Source organism: Anarhichas minor, unplaced genomic scaffold (genome assembly GCF_050575085.1).
Source record: "Anarhichas minor isolate MPS153535 unplaced genomic scaffold, ASM5057508v1 ptg000031l, whole genome shotgun sequence".
Lineage (NCBI taxonomy): Eukaryota > Metazoa > Chordata > Actinopteri > Perciformes > Anarhichadidae > Anarhichas > Anarhichas minor.
In genome coordinates, this window is record NW_027466477.1 from 3,437,836 (window position 1) to 3,462,500 (window position 24,665).

Sequence of the window (24,665 nt, forward strand, 5' to 3'; positions counted from 1 at the left end):
CACTGAGGGTCCTCTGAATCTCATTAAATGAATGAATGATTCATAAACAACCTTTTTTATTCCGTCACATATCCTTCCTCTTTTCTTTGTGTATTTCCTTCCTCGTTTCCTTTACTCACTTCCTTCCTCACTTTGTCTCTTTGTGTTGTTTTAAGATTCTCTGAGGACATGTAAATAATGTTAACAATAATAACAGGAAGAAATAATTATTTGAATGATATAAATAATATATTAATAATAATACCAATGCTATTAATAATAATAATATTAATAATAATCGTAATAACAAATATAAAAAGCTAAAAAATTGATAATTATACAAGAGCATGGTACATGAGAGTGACATCAGACTGATGATACGATTAAATAATGGAACTTTAAAATGTAAAAGTCAGTGAAATATTAATATAATTTAGTTGATGTGGTGAATAATAATATAGTTTGAGATGTGAGGAGGTTGAAAGTTACTAATATAACATAATATATAAATAGTACAGATATAACATATAATAGTATTGTCACAGTTCAGCTCCACACCCTCCTCACTCTTATTGTCAGTCACTCCCTCCTCATCAGTCTAAACTCCCTTCACCTGTTCACTCACCTGCCTCTGATCAGCAATCAAGCCCCTATAGACTCCTGCCTCCCAGACACATTTGCCAGATTGTTCTTCGGTTCTATGCCAGACTCTCCAGCACACTCTCACGGACTGATCTCCTGTTACCGATCCTGCCTGCCCCTGTTCTACCCGCCTTGCCTGACTCCCGGTAAACCCACCAGCCTTCTGATCCTGACCCTGTTTGAACTCTGCCTGCTATATTTGAAGTTAGTAATAAAAGCCAAAGATCTCTGGAATCCTGTGTGTTGCATTTGGGTCCATATACAACCCGTTACAAGTATGACACACTCTCATATGTGATAACATTAGACATTTATTTTTATTTGGTTGATGAACAACAATCAGAAACATTTAACAAATAATTTTAGATGTTTTTTAAGCCAATTTCTGCTCTTTAATTTCTTCATTGTTATATTTATATACATTGTTAAATACAATTTTATATATATATATAATCAATGTTATTGTCAGTTTTCCAGTGTACATGATCTTCCATCACACATACTTCCAGTGTTGGAAGAAGTACTTTTATAGTAGTAATACCACCGTGTAAATTCTACTTGAGTAAAAGTACTGACTCAGTCTCAAATGTCTCAAAATCACTGGCGGCTGGTCAATAGTCTGGGGTGCTGGAGAAACTGCCCAAAAGAGGCGGGTCTATGAAGCAATGTAGCCAATTGCTGGATAAAGATATAAATGTGTGACATACAATTTAGCCAATCAGCGTCCTCAAATAGATTCAGCTGCGCATTCCCGTCCGGACGAGTCTCTACAGGCAAGCGCTAGCGCGAGCACTGCTCCTCCAAGGGTACATCCCAAGTCTCTGGCCAAATCCCAATGTCCCCCTTACGGACTTTGAGGTGCGCTCCCGCGAAGTCCGTGAGGGTTTAGGGCTGTCCCACTGTCAAATCGTCAAGTGTTTGAGGCTCTCTTGCAGACATTTTGAGCCCTTCATGAACCCTTTCCATAAGTCAGCATGGTATGCTGACTTAGCCTGGAAGACATTAAAATCAGAGAGTACAAAGTATAAAATAAATACCCACAGTTATACATTATATTTCTTGTCATTTTCATGGTAACGTGATATGTTGCAGCAAAGTGCTGTCCCATTCATATTTACACCATCTCAAGCCCTCAGTCTCTCACACTCAACCACTTACCAGGTGATGTCAGTAAGTCCTTGAAGGTTCAGGGTTTGAGGGTTTAGGGGGGACATTGGGATTTGGCCATCATTGCATCCCCGTTTCCCTCACTTGGGTCCTTTCCTTGCGTCTTAGTCCCTCCCACCAGGGATGCATGGAGGAAACCATGCAAGGAGAGAGGAAACGAGGAAATATGTTGGACATGAGACGTCCTTTCCTCAGTTGCCTCGCGTGAAGTGACGTCTGTTTCTGATGACGGTGGCTGATGATCACAGCTGGATCAGCTGTCAGTCGGCTTTAACAGCTGGAGAGACTTTTGAGAAGTTTGTGTCATATCGGAAGGATCCTCGCTTGAACCGGAAGTTGATACCAGAAGCGTAAATATATGTTGATTTCAGAGTGAACTGTCCCTTTATTCTGCTGCACGAGACATAAAGGCTTAAGTTCAGAGTAGATATCGGCTCTTATAAAACTTCACATTCGTGCTCTGAGGTTTAAATAATAACCTAATAAACGATGAATGTTAAGGTATTTTATGTATTAATAAATCATATCCTCAGAGTGCTGAGTCAACGTCATTATAACGGTTGTTGTATTAATAAAATAAATGTTATTGTGTTGTACCTTCTGTTCATGACCACTAGATGTCAGTGTGGGACATTACATTACAGTCATTTAGCAGACGCTTTTATCCAAAGCGACTGACAATTCAGATTCTATCACACTGTAGGCTCAGCTACGGGAGCCCTCTGATTGAAGGACGGCCCTGCTCTCCACTTAGCCACATTGAAACTGCTTCTTTTAGACATTAAAGATATTAACCTTAATATTCTTATTTACCTCCTTAAGCTTACTCATTTATAACTGTCAAATATTTAATTTAAATGATTTTGTAATCTATAATTGTGTTAGTATACAAGTACCAAATCATTATCTTTCTCACATATGAAGTCATAAGAACAGTAACAGCAGCTGTTCAACACATCCCAGTAAACAATGTTCGTCTTCTATTAATGTATTTTTTATCAGTGTGAGAAGTAAATCTGAGCTTTTCCAATTTAAAATTAACCATTACCCCCTCAACCAAGCAGAGCTCCAGTTCGATAGAACGAGACATCCAGTTAAGAATGAGGAGAAAGCAACAAAGTGGGTAAGATGTGTAGAAAACAAACGCCTCTGTAGAGCAGCAACACGTCTTATCTACTTTATCTGGTAGATTTGTTCTGTGACTTCTCTGCAGGTTAGGAGTTTTATTAAATACTGAAGAAAACTGTCTTTACGTTTCTGTTTGATTGACCTGTAACTTTGCATTAAACTTCACACTTTATGTTTTTATCCTGACCACCAGGTGGAGCTGCAGGCTGCGTTCAACACATCCGGATTCTCTACAAAAAAATAATTAAACTAACCTTTATTCATCTTCAGTTCAAACACCATGAAAGATTATTGAATTTAGTAAATGAAAGTGTGGAAAATCTTTAGTTATTAATCCTATTCTTTATTGCTTTTTAATCACAGTCAACATCAACAGTGGGAGAAGAAGAAATTAAATTACAATCAATAAATTAAATCAATAAAAACGAATAAAAACAACAGCTGTTCTCTTGATTAAAGTTTAAAAAAACAATTACAGAGTAAAGTGGTTACTGGAGGATTGATGCAGAATGAGATGAAGATGTAAACGCACTAATTGGCTTCTATACATAAAACAGCAACAACCTCTAACAGCAGACAAACCAGAGGTGCGTTATTCATTCTTCTGCGGGTAATTAGCTGGACGATACCGTGTTGGTGGGAACAAAACCGTAGAGTTAAATAAATATTCACATAAAACTAACACACAAAAAAAAGACAATATTCAAATAATAATTCTCTATAACATAAAGATTCCAACAAAGAGTTATACAACACACATACATAAATTTAATCACACAAATAACTTGTATTGTTTTCATACCAAAACCAGCTGTGAACTAATTAAACAGTGTTTGGCTAATGTTAGCATGTCCAGCTAACTAGCATGCTGTCAACATTAGCATCACTTCCAAGGGGAAGAGTTAGCATGTCATTAGCATTTTGTATTTTAAGTGTGAAACATGTTTTCTGACAATATAAACTAAAGTAATGTATGTTCTTTTCCTGACGGTTATTTTCCAAATGTTAGCTTCTATATTTTCCTCATGATACTGTATTATAAAGCTACGACTAACTAGCTTAATGAAACAACACAAGAGCCATGTTGTTTATCTGAAAAGTGTTAGCTTTAGCCTGTTAGCGTGTTTGTAAGAGCCTTTACACCAGAGGTAGCCAACACGGTGCCCGCAGGCACCCTGTCGCCCGCAGGGACCACGTGAGTCGCCCGCGAGACATGTTCTAAAAATAGCACTAGTCACCATTGGAGCTCCGTCTAAAATTGTAGTTGCTGTTCTTTTTTAATCAAAAACGCTTGCATTAGTGTAGATTTTAAAATGACAATATTTCTTGTCAAAAGAGAGTTGGGTACCCGGAGGCGCACGGCGGACAGCCTGGACGAGGCCGCCGCACTAGGTTTTCAGGTTCCGAATGCCGGGCGCTTCCCGTTGGCGCCAGACGCGCGCCGCGAGCGCACCCCGTCGTCAGGTCCGTAAATCCTCGGAACAGGCCGCGGGGCAATCCGACCGAAAAGGCCCAGACTAGAGGTTTGAACGCGGTCGCCCGAGGACGCTCGCGCGCCTCGGAGGGTTGGCTCGGCTATAGACGAGACTTTTTACTGGTTTCTTCGTGGAGAAAAAGGTACCATTGGAAAAGCTGGTGTCGGTGACAACAGACGGGGCTCCCGTGATGACGGGCCGGCATGCAGGCTTCATTGCGCAATGCAAAGGTGACCCAGACTTCGCAAAATGTCTACATTACCACTGCATCATTCACCAGCAGGCGCTATGTGTAAAAGTAACCGGCTTTAATCATGTGATGATACAAAAATATCAGAGATGTGATACCTCTGACTTTCAAATGTTGAAACAGATTAACAGAAATAAAAGTTGCATGTTTAAATATATATGTGTAGATACCATCATTGTTGTGGAAATCATTATTAATAATTATTGTTAGGAATAATTAACTGACATGTGATCAAACAGTCTCTTCACATATATTATTATTATTATTAAAAGGTGATCTGTGCAACTTTGTTATTCAGGAAGTTTGTATCAAATAAGTAGCCCTTCGTACTACTCGGTACCCTTGAAGTAGCTCTCAGTTTCAAAAAGGTTGGTGACCCCTGCTTTACACAGTTCTCATTTTTCCCTTTTCTCAAGTCACTAAGTGTAATTGTGTCCTACTTGAACGATACTTGAGTATTTCCATTTAAAGCTAACTTATGATTTGACTCCTAGAGTTTGGAGTATATTTTACTGCACTTCATTCATTTGACAGTTGTAAATGCTTTTCCCATATATAGAGATTTTTGAAAACTGATATTTTCCTCCATGTTTTGGTGTCTCGTCTGCATGCTAACAGAGTTTTTAGTCACTAAAAATGGCAATTTTTCAAAACTCTGGTCACGGTGAATCCGCGTAAACGTGAAAAACGGAGCGTTTGGGAAACGACAACGTTGTCTCCTCAAATTTATGTCCATCGCTGTTTTATGAAATGAGCATCGCCAGAAACACTAAAGAACTCTGAACACTGATAAGAAGTGAAAGCTAATTGGTCTTTTAATTGCAGCCTTCCGCCATTTTGGAACGAAGGAGACTTCCTAAATTATCGGAGTAAAATATCTGCCTAAAAGTGAAGTAGAAAGTTAGAAAACAAAATAATTTCCATTCTATCGTCATATATTTAACGCTATTTCACCGAAGTGTTGAACAATGACAAAATATTATAAATATGCATATTATCAAAAGTATTTATTAACTTATTTATTTATTAACTTATTTATTTATTAATGTGACCAAAGTACATTAATTCGTGCAACTAGCTAGTTGCCGATAGCTGGTGGACGTTATTACGCCGACGACGACACAGACTTTACAGCTCATAGGTGTTTTATCGTCCACACTGTAGTGAACTGCTGTAAATTTAATCTTACAGGATTTCATAATAACTGTAACATACAGTTAAACATTCATCCGTCGCATGTAAATTAACGGTTAATTACTGCTGTCTCTGTTGCCAGTTTTTTACCGTTATTTTACGGTGAAATTATTTGTCGCTGCGTTTTTTTTCCATAGCAATCAGCCAGAGTTCTCATTTAATAACTAATGTGGGAGGGGGCGGGGCTTAGCTAATAGCCAATCAGAGACGTGAAACGTGATTATTTATTTCACACCCTGTAAACAAATCAAACGCACTTTTCATACACAAGATAATAACTTCACTTTAATTTAAAATGATAAATCGCAATAATCTTTCATTTATTTAATTTAAAAAAAGTCTTTATTTATTTTATTGTTAATGACTTTTGTCTCCATTAGATTTGCATCATATTTGTGTCTAATCTGCTTTTATGTCTCATATAAAGATTATTTTATTTATGTTTATTTTAAGCTCTCTGTCACTCTGTCTGTCTCTCTCTCTGTCTCTCTCTCTCCCATGTCTCTCTACCTGTTTCTGTCCCCTCCCCTCTTTCTCTCTCTCTTTTCAGTGTAGCTGCTGCTGCTCAGACGGCAACAGCTCCGCTCTCCTCTCTCTCTCTCTCTCTCTCTCTCTCTCTCCGTCTCTCACCGCCTCTCTCTCTCTTGTCTCTCTCTCTACCTGCCTCCTTTCCTCCCCCCCTCCTCCCCTCTCCCTCATACCCTCCCTCCGTCAGTCCCTCTCCTCCCCCCTTCTCGGTGCGGACATGCTCCGGAGATGAGGCTCCGAAATGTCTCCTTCCTGACGGTCTTGTTGTTCGGGCTGTGCGGGCTGCTCTCCGTGTCCTGGTACACCGCCTTCAGCAGCTCCAGAGGTAAGACCCGGTGTGTGTGTGTGTGTGTGTGTGTGTGTGTGTGTGTGTGTGTGTGTGTGTGTGTGTGTGTGTGTGTGTGTGTGTGTGTGTGTGTGTGTGTGTGTGTGTGTGTGTGTGTGTGTGTCAGAGAGAAAGAGCTCCGCTTGGTTTCTGTTGCAGCTCCGCGTGTTGTGTTTTTGGATGTTGCAGAGAATAAAGACGTGTTGTGTTGATGTTGATTGTGACGGTCTGGAGGTGAAGGGAGCGCTCGGTTTGTGATGCATCACGTGCCAGCTGAGAGGAGAGAGGTGCCTGCATGAATGGGAGGAGGGGGGGTGCTTGGTTTGATTTGTTGCAGAAATAACAAGTGATGCTGGAGGGAGAGCTCCTGCGTTAATGTAGAGGAGGGAGCGCTTGATTTTGTGATGCTTTGCATGCAAGATAAGGGGAGACATGAAGGAGATTGGGGAGGTTTGCTGATTTTTGTTGCAGAGAAGAACAAAAAAACACAAGATGCTTGTTAATGTGAAGCTCCAGCAGTGAGGTGTTGGAGGGAGCGCTTGATTTGTGATGCACCACAGCTGAGAGGAGAGGGTCTAGCTGGAGGGGTTGGTTTGATTCCACTTTGTGCTTTTGGATAAAATAAAAAATGCTGCTCTGCCTGAGAAGGGAAGCTCCACTTCATGAGGTAATCAGGGGGAGCGCTTGGTTTGTTGTGCTTCACATGCCTGTTTAGAAGAGGAGAGATGAAGGTTGTGATTTTGTTGCAGGACAAAAAAACACAAGATGCTTGTTGTGGTTCTCCAGCAGAGAGGTAATTAAGGGAGCGCTTGATTTGTGATGTATCACATGCAAGAGGGGGGGAGGGGGGTCTTGTTGGAGGGGTTGGTTTGATTTTGTTTCATTTGAAGTGTTGCAGTTAAAAAAAATAAAAAACTCCACTTTGTGCCTTCTGTAAATGTTCCTGTGCATTTACAGGGGAACCTCCACTTAATGAGGGGAGCGCTTGGTTTGTGATGCACCACATGCCAGCTCGGGGTCTAAAGGAGGGGTTTGTTTACTTTGTTGCAGCTCCAGGGTAAAACACATTAGTGGCCTGTCTATGTGAAGCCCCTGAAGTAATGAAGGGAGCGCTTGGTTTGCCCCACATGACAGCTGAGGGGGGGGCAAGTCAAGAAGGGGGAGATGGGGAGGGGTTGGTTTGATTTTGTTGCAGACATACAGCAGCGTCATGATTTATGTGCATGAAGCTCCAGGTTCTGGGGTAATGAAGGGAGCACTTGGTTTGTGATGCAGTGCATGCATAGACGAGGGAGGACGGAGAGACGGGGTTTGTTTGATTTTTGTTGCAGAAAAGGATAAATGAAGGTGCGAAGAGTTGCTCACACACATGAGTTAATCAAGGGAGCGCTTGTTTTGTGATGGACTTACATGCCTAGTACGGGAGAGGGTCTAGATCAGAGGTAGCCAATAACGGTGCCCGCGGGCACCCTGTCGCCCGCAGGGACCACGTGAGTCGCCCGCGAGACATTTTCTAAAAATAGCACTAGTCACCATTGGAGCTCCGTCTAAAATTGTAGTTGCTGTTCTTTTTTAATCAAAAACGCTTGCATTAGTGTAGATTTTAAAATGACAATATTTCTTGTCAAAAGAGAGTTGGGTACCCGGAGGCGCACGGCGGACAGCCTGGACGAGGCCGCCGCACTAGGTTTTCAGGTTCCGAATGCCGGGCGCTTCCCGTTGGCGCCAGACGCGCGCCGCGAGCGCACCCCGTCGTCAGGTCCGTAAATCCTCGGAACAGGCCGCGGGGCAATCCGACCGAAAAGGCCCAGACTAGAGGTTTGAACGCGGGCGCCCGAGGACGCTCGCGCGCCTCGGAGGGTTGGAGGGTTGGATCCCCCGCTCGGCTATAGACGAGACTTTTTACTGGTTTCTTCGTGGAGAAAAAGGTACCATTGGAAAAGCTGGTGTCGGTGACAACAGACGGGGCTCCCGTGATGACGGGCCGGCATGCAGGCTTCATTGCGCAATGCAAAGGTGACCCAGACTTCGCAAAATGTCTACATTACCACTGCATCATTCACCAGCAGGCGCTATGTGTAAAAGTAACCGGCTTTAATCATGTGATGATACAAAAATATCAGAGATGTGATACCTCTGACTTTCAAATGTTGAAACAGATTAACAGAAATAAAAGTTGCATGTTTAAATATATATGTGTAGATACCATCATTGTTGTGGAAATCATTATTAATAATTATTGTTAGGAATAATTAACTGACATGTGATCAAACAGTCTCTTCACATATATTATTATTATTATTAAAAGGTGATCTGTGCAACTTTGTTATTCAGGAAGTTTGTATCAAATAAGTAGCCCTTCGTACTACTCGGTACCCTTGAAGTAGCTCTCAGTTTCAAAAAGGTTGGTGACCCCTGGTCTAGATGGAGAAGGGGTTAGTTTGATTTTGCAGTTAAAAAGAGGATGTAGATTTGAAGAGGAAGCTCTGGGTTATGAGGTAATCAAGGGAGTGCTTGCTTTTAATGCACTACAAGCCAGCTAAAGAGAGAGGGGAGATGTTACAGCTTAAATTTCTGACTGATAACTGGAGGGACAGCAGCTCCAGATGATGAAGGGAGCGCTTGGTTAGTGGGGCTTTGAGGGGGAGGGTTGGTCTGAAAGTTTGAACTTGCAAGGTAAAGGGAGCGCTTGGTTTGGGAAGCATGACAATGCCAGAGGGCTAGTTTGGTCAGCTGCCACAGAGGAGAGAAGGGGAGCGCTTGGTTTGTGGTGTGAAACAGAGCCGGGGGGGTGATCAGCCGTAGGTGAGTCAGAAGGGCGTGCTTCATTTATGATCCACAGCAGGCCTGGAAGGGAGTAGATAGTGGGGAGGTTAACACACACACACACACACACACACGCAGGTAATCCGTAGGCTGCACGGTCAGCTGCCCCAAGGGTAAGGGAGCGCTTGATTTATGGTGTGTAACAGGCCCTGCCAGGAGATTTTTGCATTGTTTTGTTGTGTGTGTGTGTGTGTGTGTGTGTGAGCGAGCTGCAGGCTCAGCTGTCAGGTCCATGTGAGCGCTTGGTTTGAGACTCCTTGCACGCCTGTGAGGGAGGTGGAGGTAGCTGGATGGGGATCAGCAGATTTATGCAGCTGCTGGTTGTTTTGAATAATCTTCTGCTGCAGGAACGGAATTTAAAAAAGAATAAAAGGAGCGCTTGGTTTGTGATTCATCACACAGCGGGGGGGGGGGGGGGGTGCAGCTGCTGTGGAACAGATGACGTCTGGAGCTCCAGTCTGCTGTGTTCTTGTGGCGGGCAGGTGGAGACAAGAGGCTAAGAGGGGGCGCTTGGTTTGTGATGAATTCCACGCCCGGTGAGAGGGGTGGTGTTAAGGTTTTTGTGTCTGTATGAAATCGTTTTCTGGTTTGCATAAAGTTGAGCAGAGAAATGCAAAAGATTTTGAGGCTCGGCTGCTTCAAAAAGGGGAGTGCTTGGTTTTAAACCCAGCATGCACCAGTGGGGAGGAGTCAGACAGAAGAAGACAATGTTAATTTGCTGATATGATATTCATTTTTGCTTTAATCTGCTGTGATTTTGGTCTCTTTCTGGACTCAGTTTTGCTGCTCTTCCTTCTGAGTCTCAGAGAAAGTCTGAAGTCGGTTGTGCTGATAATCATCTATTGATTATAACAGAAACTCATTAACTCCGTAGATTAAAGGCACGATTTCCCCGAGAGGAGCTTAGTTTGTGAACGCACGGCGTGACCTGATGAGAAACGAAACAAACAAACTCTTTCAATGAAGGAAACTTTTCACCAAACACAAAAAACATGTGCATTATAAAGTAAGTAAGTACACAGGAATATCAGTATTCCTGTGTACTTTATACACATTGTCTCCTGTGACTCATTGATATTAGTTAATAGTGACGCATCACTTCCTGTTGTAGCTGCTCTGAACCTCTTTATAAACAGGGACCTGGTTTTGGTCCAATGGTTCCCGACCCAGAGGGGGTCTTCTGAACCGGACCAGAGGAGTTCATGATCTGCATGCAGGAAGTTTTTTTGCGACATTATCGCTGCGATGAGCAACGTGAGGCAACGTGAGGCAACATGATGCTGGTGTGTGTGTGAGGTGACCGAGGGAGCGCTTGGTTTGTGATGCACCACACACCAGGGGAGAGGGAGGTTCTTCATGCAACTTTATACTTAACTTCACTACATTTCAGAGGGAAATACTTTTTACACACAAAACATCAACAAAGAAACTCTGTAATCTGAGTTCCTCCTCAAAGAATCACGCAGAAGTTTGAATCTTGTTTTTAGCAGACGTGCACAGAAGGTTCTTAAAAACAAGTCATTCAGCAAGAAAAACAACATAAAAAACAAGTAAAGACTAAAGAAATGTTTGTCGATTATTGAATTATAGGAAATAAAACATGCTCCAGTACTTTAGATTAAAGGTACAAGTACACACACTATGTAAACTCTACTATTAACATCTAAAATCCTACAGAATAAAACACTGATACCTGTTAAGTACATCATGCTTTGTGTGTGTGTGTGTGTGTGTGTGTGTGTGTGTGTGTGTGTGTGTGTGTTGATCTCTCACTGATCTCTGATCTGTTTACTGCAGCTCTGCTTCACTTTAGTTTAATCTGGAAGTGAAGAACAAGAACTGGATTCTCTACCAAAGCAAAGAGACTTTTAGATTATTAACTTATTCATTTTAATAACTCATATTTTAAGATGTTTTGTGGAAAGCCAGGGAGATAATATTCAGTTGTACTTTGTGAAGTTCAGTGTTACATTTGTTTGACTCGTCGATATCAGAAGATGTAGCATAAATGTGTTTTTTAAATGTTCGGCGTCATATAGAAATAATAAACATTATTCAGATTTCTGACTCTTTTTACAATTTAAAATGTTTAATTTCACATTTCAACATTTTCCGGCTGCTTTTCATAGAATTTGTTCAGACTATAAATAAATAAAATACTCAGTAAGTAACTCGGATAATTAAACTAATTAAAGAGTGTGTGAGTATTAAATACGGCTGTTAAACCTCGTTATAAATCTGGTTTTATTTTGAGTTTTATTATTAACGTTTTTCAATCTGCGTCTAAAAGTTTTCACACAAAAAATGAAATACAGAAACAATTGAAGCTGAAGTTCAGAGACGAGATGTCAACCACCAACGAATTCTGTCTTTCCCCACGGCCCCTGAACGCCACATCATTTGAGAATATTTAACAGAAGAGAAAAACTGACAACAAGAATCAGAATCAGAAGAATCTGCCTCAAAGTTTTAGTTCATAACGAAGAACAAATACTGCAAAAGTCATAAATGTGAAGTGGAAATTTCCAAAGAAAGAATCTGAAGAATCAACACGAAGTATTTGTTTTGACATGAAAAGAGCTGTACAGTGTTTTAAAAATCAGTCTGCTCTCTAATATTTATTTAATACAATAATAATAATATCGTGTTGCATAATTTAAATATGTCATTATGTTGTTGTTTGAAAAGAAAGAAAGTTTCAGATTAAACATTTATTTTACTGATTTTTCTGAATAAAAGAACGAGACGAGCTGTTTGAAGGTTACGACACTAAATGAACTGAACCGGTGACTAAAGTCAGGTTGGTCAGAGAGTTCTAATGTTTGGTTAAACCACGACTACTATGTAGTACTGCAGTATACTAGAAGGTACGACAGAGTACTACACAGAGTACCACAGAATGTGTGCTGTGAGAAACCTAAAGGTTTTGATGCCAAAACCAGAGATTAGACCCAAAGTTCAGAGGAATCAGACATGACTGTGACTCATCCATCTTCCTGCTGTCACACACACACACACACACACACACCTCAGCGTTCACTCACATCATGCTTCTCTTCACATCCTTTCCGGACAAAGGCGTGTTTCTGCTGCAGAGCGGAGATTGATTCACACTCTGATGGCAGTTAACCAGGAGGTAGGTGTGTGTGTGTGTGTTCTAGCTTGTGTGTGTGTGTGTGTGTGTGTGTGTGTGTGTGTGTGTGTGTTGTAGCACTCAGAGTAAATTAGTTCAGTCAGTGAAGCTGCAGACAGAAGGTGCGTTTGATTTATTCATTCCTCTGAGGCTGCAGCGGTGATGTCATGTTAACAGCACTGTGAGGTCAGAGGTCAACACGTTTGTTAATCCAGCCCTCTGATTGGCTGTCAGATCTGTTACTGTTTGAACATTTTTTATTCAGTTAATTATGGACTTGTGTTGTTGTTTTTTTGCCCATATCTTCAACAGACTTTTACTTTGTACACACACACACACTCACACACAATGTCCCACACACACACAGTGTCACACACACACATATTGGTTTACTACATGGAGACGGCTCATAGCGATTAGGTGACGCATCGGCCTCTTTCAGTCTGGAAGTGAACATGCTTGGCCTTGTCCTCCTGTCACACACATTGTCACACAGACACACACACACATATATCCTGCCTGGCATTGTTTAACTGTCATAACCTTGGTTTTACTTTCCTCTGTGGCGCTTTGAACTGATCCATTAAATTCAGTTATTGTGTTACACTTTAAATAGAGCTTTGTGTGTGTATAAAGTGTCTGTGCAGTTCAAACCTTTGGCTGTGCTGAATTTATATAATAAATATATAATTTATATCCTCTATTATCTCCACTCAGAAATCAAAGAGGCTGCAGAAGTTGCTTGAGAATCTTAATGTTTTTAAGTGTCCTTCATATTTACAGTGAACCGGTGATAGTCGTCTTCATATTTACAGTGAACCGGTGATAGTCGTCTTCATATTTACAGTGAACCAGTGATAGACGTCTTCATATTTACAGTGAACCGGTGATAGTCGTCTTCATATTTACAGTGAACCGGTGATAGAAGTCTTCATATTTACAGTGAACCGGTGATAGACGTCTTCATATTTACAGTGAAACCGTGATAGTCGTCTTCATATTTACAGTGAACCCGTGATAGTCGTCTTCATATTTACAGTGAACCCGTGATAGACGTCTTCATATTTGCAGTGAACCGGTGATAGTCGTCTTCATATTTACAGTGAACCGGTGATAGAAGTCTTCATATTTACAGTGAACCCGTGATAGACGTCTTCATATTTGCAGTGAACCGGTGATAGTCGTCTTCATATTTACAGTGAACCGGTGATAGAAGTCTTCATATTTACAGTGAACCGGTGATAGTCGTCTTCATATTTACAGTGAACCCGTGATAGGCGTCTTCATATTTGCAGTGAACCGGTGATAGTCGTCTTCATATTTACAGTGAACCCGTGATAGACGTCTTCATATTTACAGTGAACCGGTGATAGAAGTCTTCATATTTACAGTGAACCCGTGATAGACGTCTTCATATTTGCAGTGAACCGGTGATAGTCGTCTTCATATTTACAGTGAACCGGTGATAGTCGTCTTCATATTTACAGTGAACCGGTGATAGAAGTCTTCATATTTACAGTGAACCGGTGATAGAAGTCTTCATATTTACAGTGAACCGGTGATAGTCGTCTTCATATTTACAGTGAACCGGTGATAGTCGTCTTCATATTTACAGTGAACCGGTGATAGTCGTCTTCATATTTACAGTGAACCGGTGATAGTCGTCTTCATATTTACAGTGAACCCGTGATAGTCGTCTTCATATTTACAGTGAACCCGTGATAGACGTCTTCATATTTGCAGTGAACCGGTGATAGTCGTCTTCATATTTACAGTGAACCGGTGATAGTCGTCTTCATATTTACAGTGAACCGGTGATAGTCGTCTTCATATTTACAGTGAACCGGTGATAGTCGTCTTCATATTTACAGTGAACCGGTGATAGTCGTCTTCATATTTGCAGTGAACCGGTGATAGTCGTCTTCATATTTACAGTGAACCGGTGATAGTCGTCTTCATATTTACAGTGAACCGGTGATAGTCGTCTTCATATTTACAGTGAACCGGTGATAGAAGTCTTCATATTTACAGTGAACCGGTGATAGTCGTCTTCATATTTACAGTGAACCCGTGATAGTCGTCTTCATATTTACAGTGAACCCGTGATAGACGTCTTCATATTTGCAGTGAACCGGTGATAGTCGTCTTCATATTTACAGTGAACCGGTGATAGAAGTCTTCATATTTACAGTGAACCGGTGATAGACGTCTTCATATTTACAGTGAAACCGTGATAGTCGTCTTCATATTTACAGTGAACCCGTGATAGTCGTCTTCATATTTGCAGTGAAACCGTGATGGACGTCTTCATATTTACAGTGAACCGGTGATAGAAGTCTTCATATTTACAGTGAACCGGTGATAGACGTCTTCATATTTACAGTGAAACCGTGATAGTCGTCTTCATATTTACAGTGAACCCGTGATAGTTGTCTTCATATTTACAGTGAACCCGTGATAGAAGTCTTCATATTTACAGTGAACCGGTGATAGACGTCTTCATATTTACAGTGAACCGGTGATAGACGTCTTCATATTTACAGTGAACCGGTGATAGACGTCTTCATATTTACAGTGAAACCGTGATAGTCGTCTTCATATTTACAGTGAACCCGTGATAGTCGTCTTCATATTTGCAGTGAAACCGTGATAGACGTCTTCATATTTGCAGTGAACCCGTGATAGAAGTCTTCATATTTACAGTGAACCCGTGATAGACGTCTTCATATTTACAGTGAAACCGTGATAGTCGTCTTCATATTTACAGTGAACCGGTGATAGTCGTCTTCATATTTACAGTGAACCGGTGATAGTCGTCTTCATATTTACAGTGAACCGGTGATAGTCGTCTTCATATTTACAGTGAACCGGTGATAGTCGTCTTCATATTTACAGTAAACCGGTGATAGACGTCTTCATATTTACAGTGAAACCGTGATAGTCGTCTTCATATTTACAGTGAACCGGTGATAGAAGTCTTCATATTTACAGTGAACCGGTGATAGTTGTCTTCATATTTACAGTGAACCGGTGATAGTTGTCTTCATATTTACAGTGAACCCGTGATAGTTGTCTTCATATTTACAGTGAACCCGTGATAGTCGTCTTCATATTTACAGTGAACCCGTGATAGTCGTCTTCATATTTACAGTGAACCGGTGATAGTCGTCTGTGCATCGATGGTTTCACTGAGAACTGGAGCTATCGGCTAATTCCTCGTCCTTATAACGGAGATATTTTGACTAAATGGAAACAAAAAAAAGAAAAGAGAGTAGGAACTTATTGAACGTGGAGATAAAACTCTACTGACGTCTGTAGGTTCAGTAGTACTTCTGTGTACTACAGTACTGGCTGTACTAGTACTGTTGGACCGGTGTCATTGGTTTAGAAAACCAAGAAGAAGAAGGAGGGCGACTCCCCTTTCTGATATAGATGAAGACGAGTATTGATCTTCTCTCTGCTCCTTTGTTGCAACTCAGTACACACATGTATGTACATTCATACACATGTATGTACATTTATACACATTTATATACATTTATATACATTTATACACATTTATAGACGTTTACACATATATACACATACAGATATGTACATTTTGAGACAGATTTATACACGTTTACACATTTTACATTGATGCACTTTTACACATATTTATACACGCCCTCTTACTCTTTTGTCCTCTTGACCTCCTTTCACTCCTTTCCCTAATTCCTCCTCCTCCATCCAGCCTCCTCTTCCTCCACATCCCTCCATCCTAACTCCTACCTCTTTCATCTTCATCCTCCCTTCTTTTGTCTTCTTTCTCCTCCTCCCTTTTATCATCTTCCTCTCCTCCTTCCCCTCCTTCTCCTCTGGATTTGGTAACGTGAGAGGATCTTTGACAGTTCGGTCAATATGAGGGAAACTGTGTGTGTGTGTGTGTGTGTGTGTGTGTGTGTGTGTGTGTGTGTGTGTGTGTGTGTGTGTGTGTGTGTGTGTGTGTGTGTGTGTGTGTGTGTGTGTGTGTGTGTGTGTGTGTGTGTGTGTGTGTGTAATGTGAGCTTCAGATAAACTGTGTGATCTGTGTTACAGACGCTTCTGTTTGAGGTGTCAGTCACACAGTAATGACTGTTTGTGTGTTTTGTATGTGTGTGTGTGTGCGTGTGTTTTGTATGTGTGTGTGTGGTATTACAGTGTGTGTGTGTGTGTGTGGTATTACAGTGTGTGTGTGTGTGTGTGGTATTACAGTGTGTGTGTGTGTGTGTGTGTGTGTGGTATTACAGTGTGCGTGTGCGTGTGTGTGTGGTATTACAGACTTTAAGTCCTTCAGCTGTTGGCTTTGATCGTCCTGCTGGAAAATGTGAATAAACTAACATAAAATGTAATAATTGTAACAGATTAATAAGAGAAAGAAAGTCTGTAAAATAATAAAAGACAAAACTCCTGCTAGCGCCCCCTACAGTCTGCAGTGTGTAGTAACAGGTAGTGTGTGTGTCTCCTTGAGCTCCATTAAAAACACACCAATAAGCCTCTCTGTTGTTCCTTCATCATCATCATCATCATCACAATGTAGTTTATTCTGACTCCAAATGTCTGGTTTTTATTGAATAAGCTCAAAGATATCAAATACTATTCACTTTAAAAGTGTGTGTGTGTGTGTGTGTGTGTGTGTGTGTGTGTGTGTGTGTGTGTTATCTCACCTAATAACTGTTTCACACCTATAATTGAAGTGCAGCCGGCGTCTCCATGGTAACTCGCCCTCAGACTCGTCTGTGATCTGAATTGATTTCAAGGTTTTAAACTCATTACTTCTCATACTAATACTTCATGGTCTGTAGCGTCTTTATGGACTCTCAGGTGTACAATAACACTTTTACTAACAAATACAAATCGAGAATCAAAACTAAACTTTTTTGTTTGTTGTTCTTCTTGTTTCCTGTTTTCTTTGACTTCGTAACCATGTTTTTAAAAAGGTTTTTCAGATAGAAATGGAACAGGAGTAGAACAGGCATTCCCATTCAAATCAATGGTCACAGCGGCGGCCATTTTTATGTGTTTATACGGTGTACAATAAACCGACTTACTTTCTTAAATTATGCTGAAAACCTGCAGGAGTCTGGTCACCAGACCAGCACCACGTTGATGCCCTCCCCTCGGGGGGGCTCCTTCACCCCCAAACCCCCCTCCATCCCCTCTTAATGCACACACACACACACACGCACACTGCAGGCTGTTGTCATGGTATGAGCTGTTACCAGGGTAGGAAATTTACATATTTTTTTGGGGGCAACTTTTGCCCCCACTGACTGAAATCCAGGGGCATTTTCAAAAAATTGGGGGCACTTTTTGAAACTTGTGAAATAACATTTAACCTTTGTTCAAAATAATAAATATACTTATTTAGGCTTACAGTATATGAGCAAATGGCAATAATAAGACTATTAGGCAGTAGTCTACAGATTCAAAGTGTTTTCTTAGATTTTTTTGACAAAAAACAAACGTAAATCAGACAATCATATTCAATTTTATTCTTATTTCTTTGTGGTTATTTATTGTTATTATTAAATGTTTTAAACAACTATTAACAATTATTAAGTCAACGATGCCTTGATTACATATACTTCAGTCATTGTATGGAATTATTGAGAAAAAGTATTTTTGTAGCACCTCAAATATTGTGATATTACCCATTTTTGTCCTGAACATATGCATTAGTCATTATGTGGAATTTTTGAGAAAAACATTTTTATAGCACCTTAAAAATTAAAAAAAATGTGCCATTTGAAGGTACAAATTCAGTTCAGAGTTTTTACTTAGTAAAATCTTAATTGACTGTCAGTCAGGTATTATTCATTTCCAGCAACCCTCAAATCAAAGAATAAAGACACTTTACGCACAATTTAGGTGTATTTTACCTTTAACTCACGAGATGCAGGTAGCATGTTTTATACTTAATGTGAATATAATTCATTTAATCTAATTTCCATTATGCAATATGTATACTTTGTTGGCATCTTATTCTGAAAACCGGATGTTCGTCTGAAGAAACCGGATGTTGTCTCACGTTAATCTTTCCATTAACTTTCAAAGTCCTTCGCTCGCTCCCGATCTGCGCCGTTTGAGTGAGTTTACCGTGAATTTCAGGATATAGGTGCACTAAAATTTAAGTGTCTGCTGAGTTGACCGCAGTCTCGCAGTCACAGGTCTGATTAAGAAGCGCTCCATTTTTTTATTCGTTTAGAAAGTTCGGGGGCATTTTTTGCCCCTCTCCTGGTGATATCAGGGGCAAAATGATATTTCTTAGGGGCAGTTTTGCCCTTTGCCCTCGTGTATTTCCGACGCTGGCTGTTACTGTTGTATTCAATTAAGTTATTTTCTTTTTACCCAAACCACCTCCTCCAGTCGTGATGCGTTCAATGTCCTCGTGGCAGTAAAAGAAACACGAGTTCAGTCACATATTCAAAACGTTTTCTATGAAGGGCTGGGGAAATAAATCAATAATATATTAATATTGTGATATGAGAACTAGATTTTAGATATTACAATATTGAATATTGTCATAAATATTGTGTTTTCCTGGTTTTAAAGGCTGCGCTACATTAAAAGTGATCCACATTACTGATGGTTATTTATCAAAAATGTTATTGAGTAAATATTTAGTAAAAGCACTGATAGTCGCCCTACAATATCAATATAGAGGTAAAAATATTGTGACAGTTGATTTTCTCCACTTCGCCGCGGTCAGTTTACTCAAATACTGTACTTAAAGTAAATTTTAATGGTGCTTGTACTTTAATTTTTCCCACTTCAATGACGTCTGCTCCCCAGAGGATGAACCCTCTCAGATTTAAACAAACCGTTCGATACTTTTAGAATCAATAAAGTTTAATTGTTATCATGAGGCATTATTGTTCCGTCATTAGTTATGGAACAATAATATTCAGTTAAATAGAGATACACTCAGATAATAGTCAGTTTAACAGTAATGTAATGAGATCATAATGTTGTTGTAGCACACACACACACACACACACACTCTGTGTGTGTGTGTGTGTGTGTGTCTGTGTGTGTGTGTGTTTCCTGGAGAGTCCAAGACGCTGTGAAAGGAGCTTAATGAATATTTGATGGGAGCTCGGGTTGCACTCAGGCCATGTCCACACTACTCCGTTTTTACTCCGTATTTGCTACGTTTACACTGAGCAGCCACACTACGCCGGAGTTTTGGAGCACCCTAAACGGAGGAATCTGAAAACTCCGGCGAGGTTGGAGGTGTTTGAGAACTCCGGGGTTGCGTTTGCGTGTGGACGGTCGGATACGGATGTGCTTAGAAAAAATTACGCCCACACCCGTGTTCGCTACTGGATTGGTTCTTGGCAACCATGACGTCTCCGTCCCTGATTCGTCACACTCACTATCACATGACCCGTACCCGGAAGAAAACAAACAGGGCTACCAGCGATTCATTTCAACATGGATAACTAATTGCAAGCGTTGCTGCTAGCACAACAGCTAGCAGCAGCTATGCAGTAAAAGCCTGCATTTCTGTGGAGGAAGCAGCTGTTATTGGAGTGATTAGCGAGCGGCGTGACCGGCATCAGCCCTATGGAGCAGCTCATTGTTTTTAGATTCTAATGAGAAGACATGCTGCTCTAACGTTTTACTTCTTCCGTTTGGTAGCCTTGAGAGACCTTAGTCTGTAAGTATGTATTTATGGAGCATGAAAATATGTACGTAGATATATTCTATTCGCGTGTTTAGTATAACATTTGTGTTGTATTAAATGCTAATCGCGGTTAGCATTTCTCCATTGGCGGTAATGTTAAAATTAGCTTAGAAGCTAGCTAGGCGGACATGTTACATGCTGGCTATATCATGGATTGTTGTTTTGTATTCGTGTAATGTGTATAGGGACAGTTCGTAAAGCCATATTTCATATTGTGTTTCCACAGTTTTACAAATAAAGATTCACACTGAAGTCTTGAAACTCTTCTTTGGATTCCATGGTCTTTATTTCACGGATCTACTGTTAGCGATCTGCTAAGCTTTCCTGCACGAAGGAAGAGCAGAATAGAGTGAGAGACGTGTGTTGACCACATGTATGGACCCATATTCTAGTAAACGTTTACGTGTAAGTGTTGATTTTAAAGTAAATTTGATGTGAGAGAGATAGACCCGCACCGCTGTAATGCTAATCGCGGTTAGCATTTCTCCATTGGCGGTAATGTTAAAATTAGCTTAGAAGCTAGCTAGGCGGACATGACGTTCAGAGCTACTAGTGAGAACAGACATCAACAACACGGAGGAAACGAGTGAGAGACCACATTGATGGACCCATAATCTAGTAAACGTTTATGTGTAAGTGTTGATGTTAAAGTAAATTTGGAGAGAGAGACAGAGTGAGTATTTTTTTTTTTTTAACTAAGCAAGCAATTCACTTCCTGTTTACACCGTCACGCGCATGCCCAGTGTAGTTAATGGTCACGTGCTGTCCGCCTTCGACGGCTGCCGTGTGGACGCAGATCAACTCGAGAATGATGCTGAAACTCCCGTGTGGACGGAGATCGTTTCTATTTGACAAATCTGCATCCAAGGAGAAACGGAGTAGTGTGGACAGGGCCTCAGACACACAACAGAAACTCACTTCACAGTTTTGGTCTGTTTTCCTGCTGCAGACGCAACAAACGCTTCACTTCATGGTAGCTGTGTTGAAGATGTTTTTAAAACGTCATTAACTGAACTCCATGTAGAATAAAACGAGTAAACACTTATCAGACACCTGATCTGTTGATTTAATGAGAGGATGATTCGTCTCTTAGTGAAAACAGACTTTAAAATGAACATCTACTCTCATTTGAACTTGGTAACTTGTAACAGATGCAACACACATTTTAGGTTTCATTGTAATTTTAACAGAACTTTAAATTAGTTTGTTCTTTTTTTCCATTCACACATTTTAGTGCTCATTTTGTTTCACATTAAAAAAAGCTGTATGGAAACGGCAACAATCAATAAAACGTACTCAATTGTGGAAAAAAGTTTTTAGACTTGAGTTCGTTTTTTGTGTGTTTGTTGAAAAAGAGTTGATGCGCTAACGGATGTGAATAGTGAACATAGCGGTGTTAGCTCATTTGTCTTCAGTGTTAGCTCCTCTGGTAGCTCCTCTGTTGACTCCTCTGTTAGCAGTGTGTTAGCTTCTCAGATAGCAGCGTATTTGCTCTGTTAGCAGTGTGTTAGGTGTGTCCTGCTAAGTATATTGTGATGTTTTTTTGTACTAAAGTAAGATGTTGAGTGCAGGACTTTTACTTGTAACATAGTATTTATAAACTGTAGTAATGCTACTAAAGTAAAGTATATAAGCTGTTTCCAACCATAAGAGCAACCACAGACATTACATTTGCTTTAGAACAATATTTAAAAGTAGTATTAGCCCAAACTAACCAGCTCATGTCCCAGTTTGTTCTGAGGACACTGGGTCAAACTGAGAAGCTCCATTCACGTAAATGTTGATAATATTTAACTCTCTCTAACAGGGCCGATGATTGTTTGGTCTGAGGCAATGTGCTGACTCTGTGTGTGTGTGTGTGTGAGGTATCAGGAGGACAACATGTGACCCAGTGCCTTCAGCATGTGACTGTGTGTGATTGTTTTGACCTTTCACCTCTTGTTCTGCTTATTTTCGGGGACACTTGCTCTTTGTGTTTCTGCCATTTGGAGCTCAGCTGATCAAAGAACTGATTAACATCCAGAGTCCTTAAAAACTATTTTTAGTCATTTATCAAGTAGAAATATTAAACGTTTGTCGGGTGTGAATCAATATATTCTCCCACTGAAACATTATTATTTTAATAATTTGTATCTATTAAAACACTTAAGTTTAGTTAAATGCTTTATTTTAGCAAAGTTAAACAACCTTCAAGTGTTATAAGTCATAAGTACAATATGTACCTCTGAGATGTAGAAGGGTAAAAAGTACAATATTCACCTTTGTGATGGAGTAGAAGCATAAAGGAGCTGAAAATGAAAATACTCAATTGAAGTACCTCTGAAGTGCTGTACTTGATGTAAAAACACCATCTATCATTATCATTAAGTATTAAACAAAACTAAATGTTATTTACTGGCTTAGAGAAATATAATAATGCTGCAATTTGATATTTATATATTTTCTATGTCGTGGAGTATAAAGTATAAAGTGTCATGTAACGGAAATACGCACGTAAAGTACGTAAAATTGTACTTATGTACATTTAAAATGCTTTGTTACTTTCTACTTGTTTTTCATGTGTGATATTCACACACTTTCCTCTTAAAGGGACAGTTCACCCCACAGTCTGAAATACATATTTGTCCATTTAAATGAACTCAACAACGTGTCTCTTTCCAGAAATCATGACCCGGTTACTGAAGATAATCCACAGAGCTGATCCACAGAGCTATAGCTAACGTTACAGCTCAGAAGCCATTAACGTTTAAATCTCGTCTATGAGTAGATCCTCTCCCTCTGCCCGGTGATGCGGTTGGCGTGTGTAGTTCGGTTAAAAGAAAGTAGTTCCTACATGAAACTGCTCACAGGAAAGTATGTGGGACGACAAGAGGATATTTTAGATTTTTGTGGTGAACTGTCCCTTTAAATCATCTTTACAACCTTCTATCTGTAATCTCTGCTCTCTAAAACTTAAAAAAAAACAAGTCTAATAACATTAGAGAGATGTTTTTTATTACATTACATTAAAGAAGATCCATTAATTTAAAAGGATCTGGAATGTATCTAAAGACAGATGAGAATAGAATCTAATTCAAACCATTAAAAACAAAAAAAGAAGAAACAGAAACAAGATGAGAAGGACGGAGACAAACTGGCTCATATTTAGAGAGGAGGAAGAGGAGGAGGAAGAAGAAGAAGAAGAGGTGACAGGGAGTCTCTGTACTGAATCAGATCAGCTTCCTCACACAGAGTGAACCATCTGTCTACCAGAAACACTCAGTGTGTGTGTGTGTGTGTGTGTGTGTGTGTGTGTGTGTGTGTGTGTGTGTGTGTGTGTGTGTGTGTGTGTGTGTGTCAGCCCAACCCACTCGTTTACTGGAGATGAGAGGCCAGGAAAATGGAGTGTGAGAGAGAATCACTTTCATTACATTAGTTGTTTAAATCTCTCTGAGTTTCAGGTGTCCGTGTTTCCTCTCAGGCGATCATCTGCCACCACTGTGGGTGTGTGTGTGTAAATATGTGTGTGTGTAAATGTGTGTGTAAATATGTGTGTGTGTGTGTGTGTTGATGCTGCAGGATCATCCAGATGATGTTGGTGGATGTTTTAATGCAGATTATTTATCATCATCATCATCAGAAAAACATGTTAATGTATTTTTAATAGAGCAGTTAAGTCCCGCCTCTTCCTGTGGACCGCCTTGAGACTTTATTTAAAATAAAATATGTATGGTAGTCAACGGTGAGAGACAAATAATGTTTTGATCCCATTTAAATTGTTTAATGAATTACACTTTTGATGTTTGTCCATTTAATAAATACTTCTTGCACCTATTTCCATGTAAATATTTATCTCTAGCCATTGACTTCCATACATACTTTATCCTAAAATAAAGGTCCCATCTATGACACTGAAAGGGGCGGGACAATATATACAACAACAATATGTCCTCACTTGCTTCTCTCTTTGTATACGTACTTTAAATGACATCATGGAAAACTGACTAATGAGATGAAGCTGTTGTTAATAATAACTGATGAAACCACACACACACACACACACGCACACACACACACAAGCAAGACACATGTTGAAGCCTCTGTTTCCATCTATTCTCATATAAAAAGTAGTGTTTTTCATATGTTTTCATATAAAATCTTATTTAATAATATCCCTTGAGTGATTTTAAAAGTGCAGAAGGTCACATGCGATTACGATAACATTTTGATTATTTGTCCAGCTTCTGGTTCCAAAAAAACCGAGATGGCGTCGGCCAAATGCTGAACTCAAGGCTTCAAAACTGTCGTCCAGATACCAATAAGTGACGTCA

General features: G+C 40.1%; 1 protein-coding gene across 1 annotated transcript in view; it reads left to right on the plus strand.

Moving 5' to 3' along the window:
- Window positions 1-6,591: 6,591 nt before the first annotated feature.
- Window positions 6,592-24,665, plus strand: part of mgat4b (alpha-1,3-mannosyl-glycoprotein 4-beta-N-acetylglucosaminyltransferase B) — an 81,457-nt gene continuing 63,383 nt past the window's right edge. The window contains exon 1 of the mRNA XM_076105315.1: window positions 6,592-6,688. Within this exon, the coding sequence (XP_075961430.1) occupies window positions 6,592-6,688 (97 nt within the window). The remainder of the gene's footprint in view (window positions 6,689-24,665) is intronic.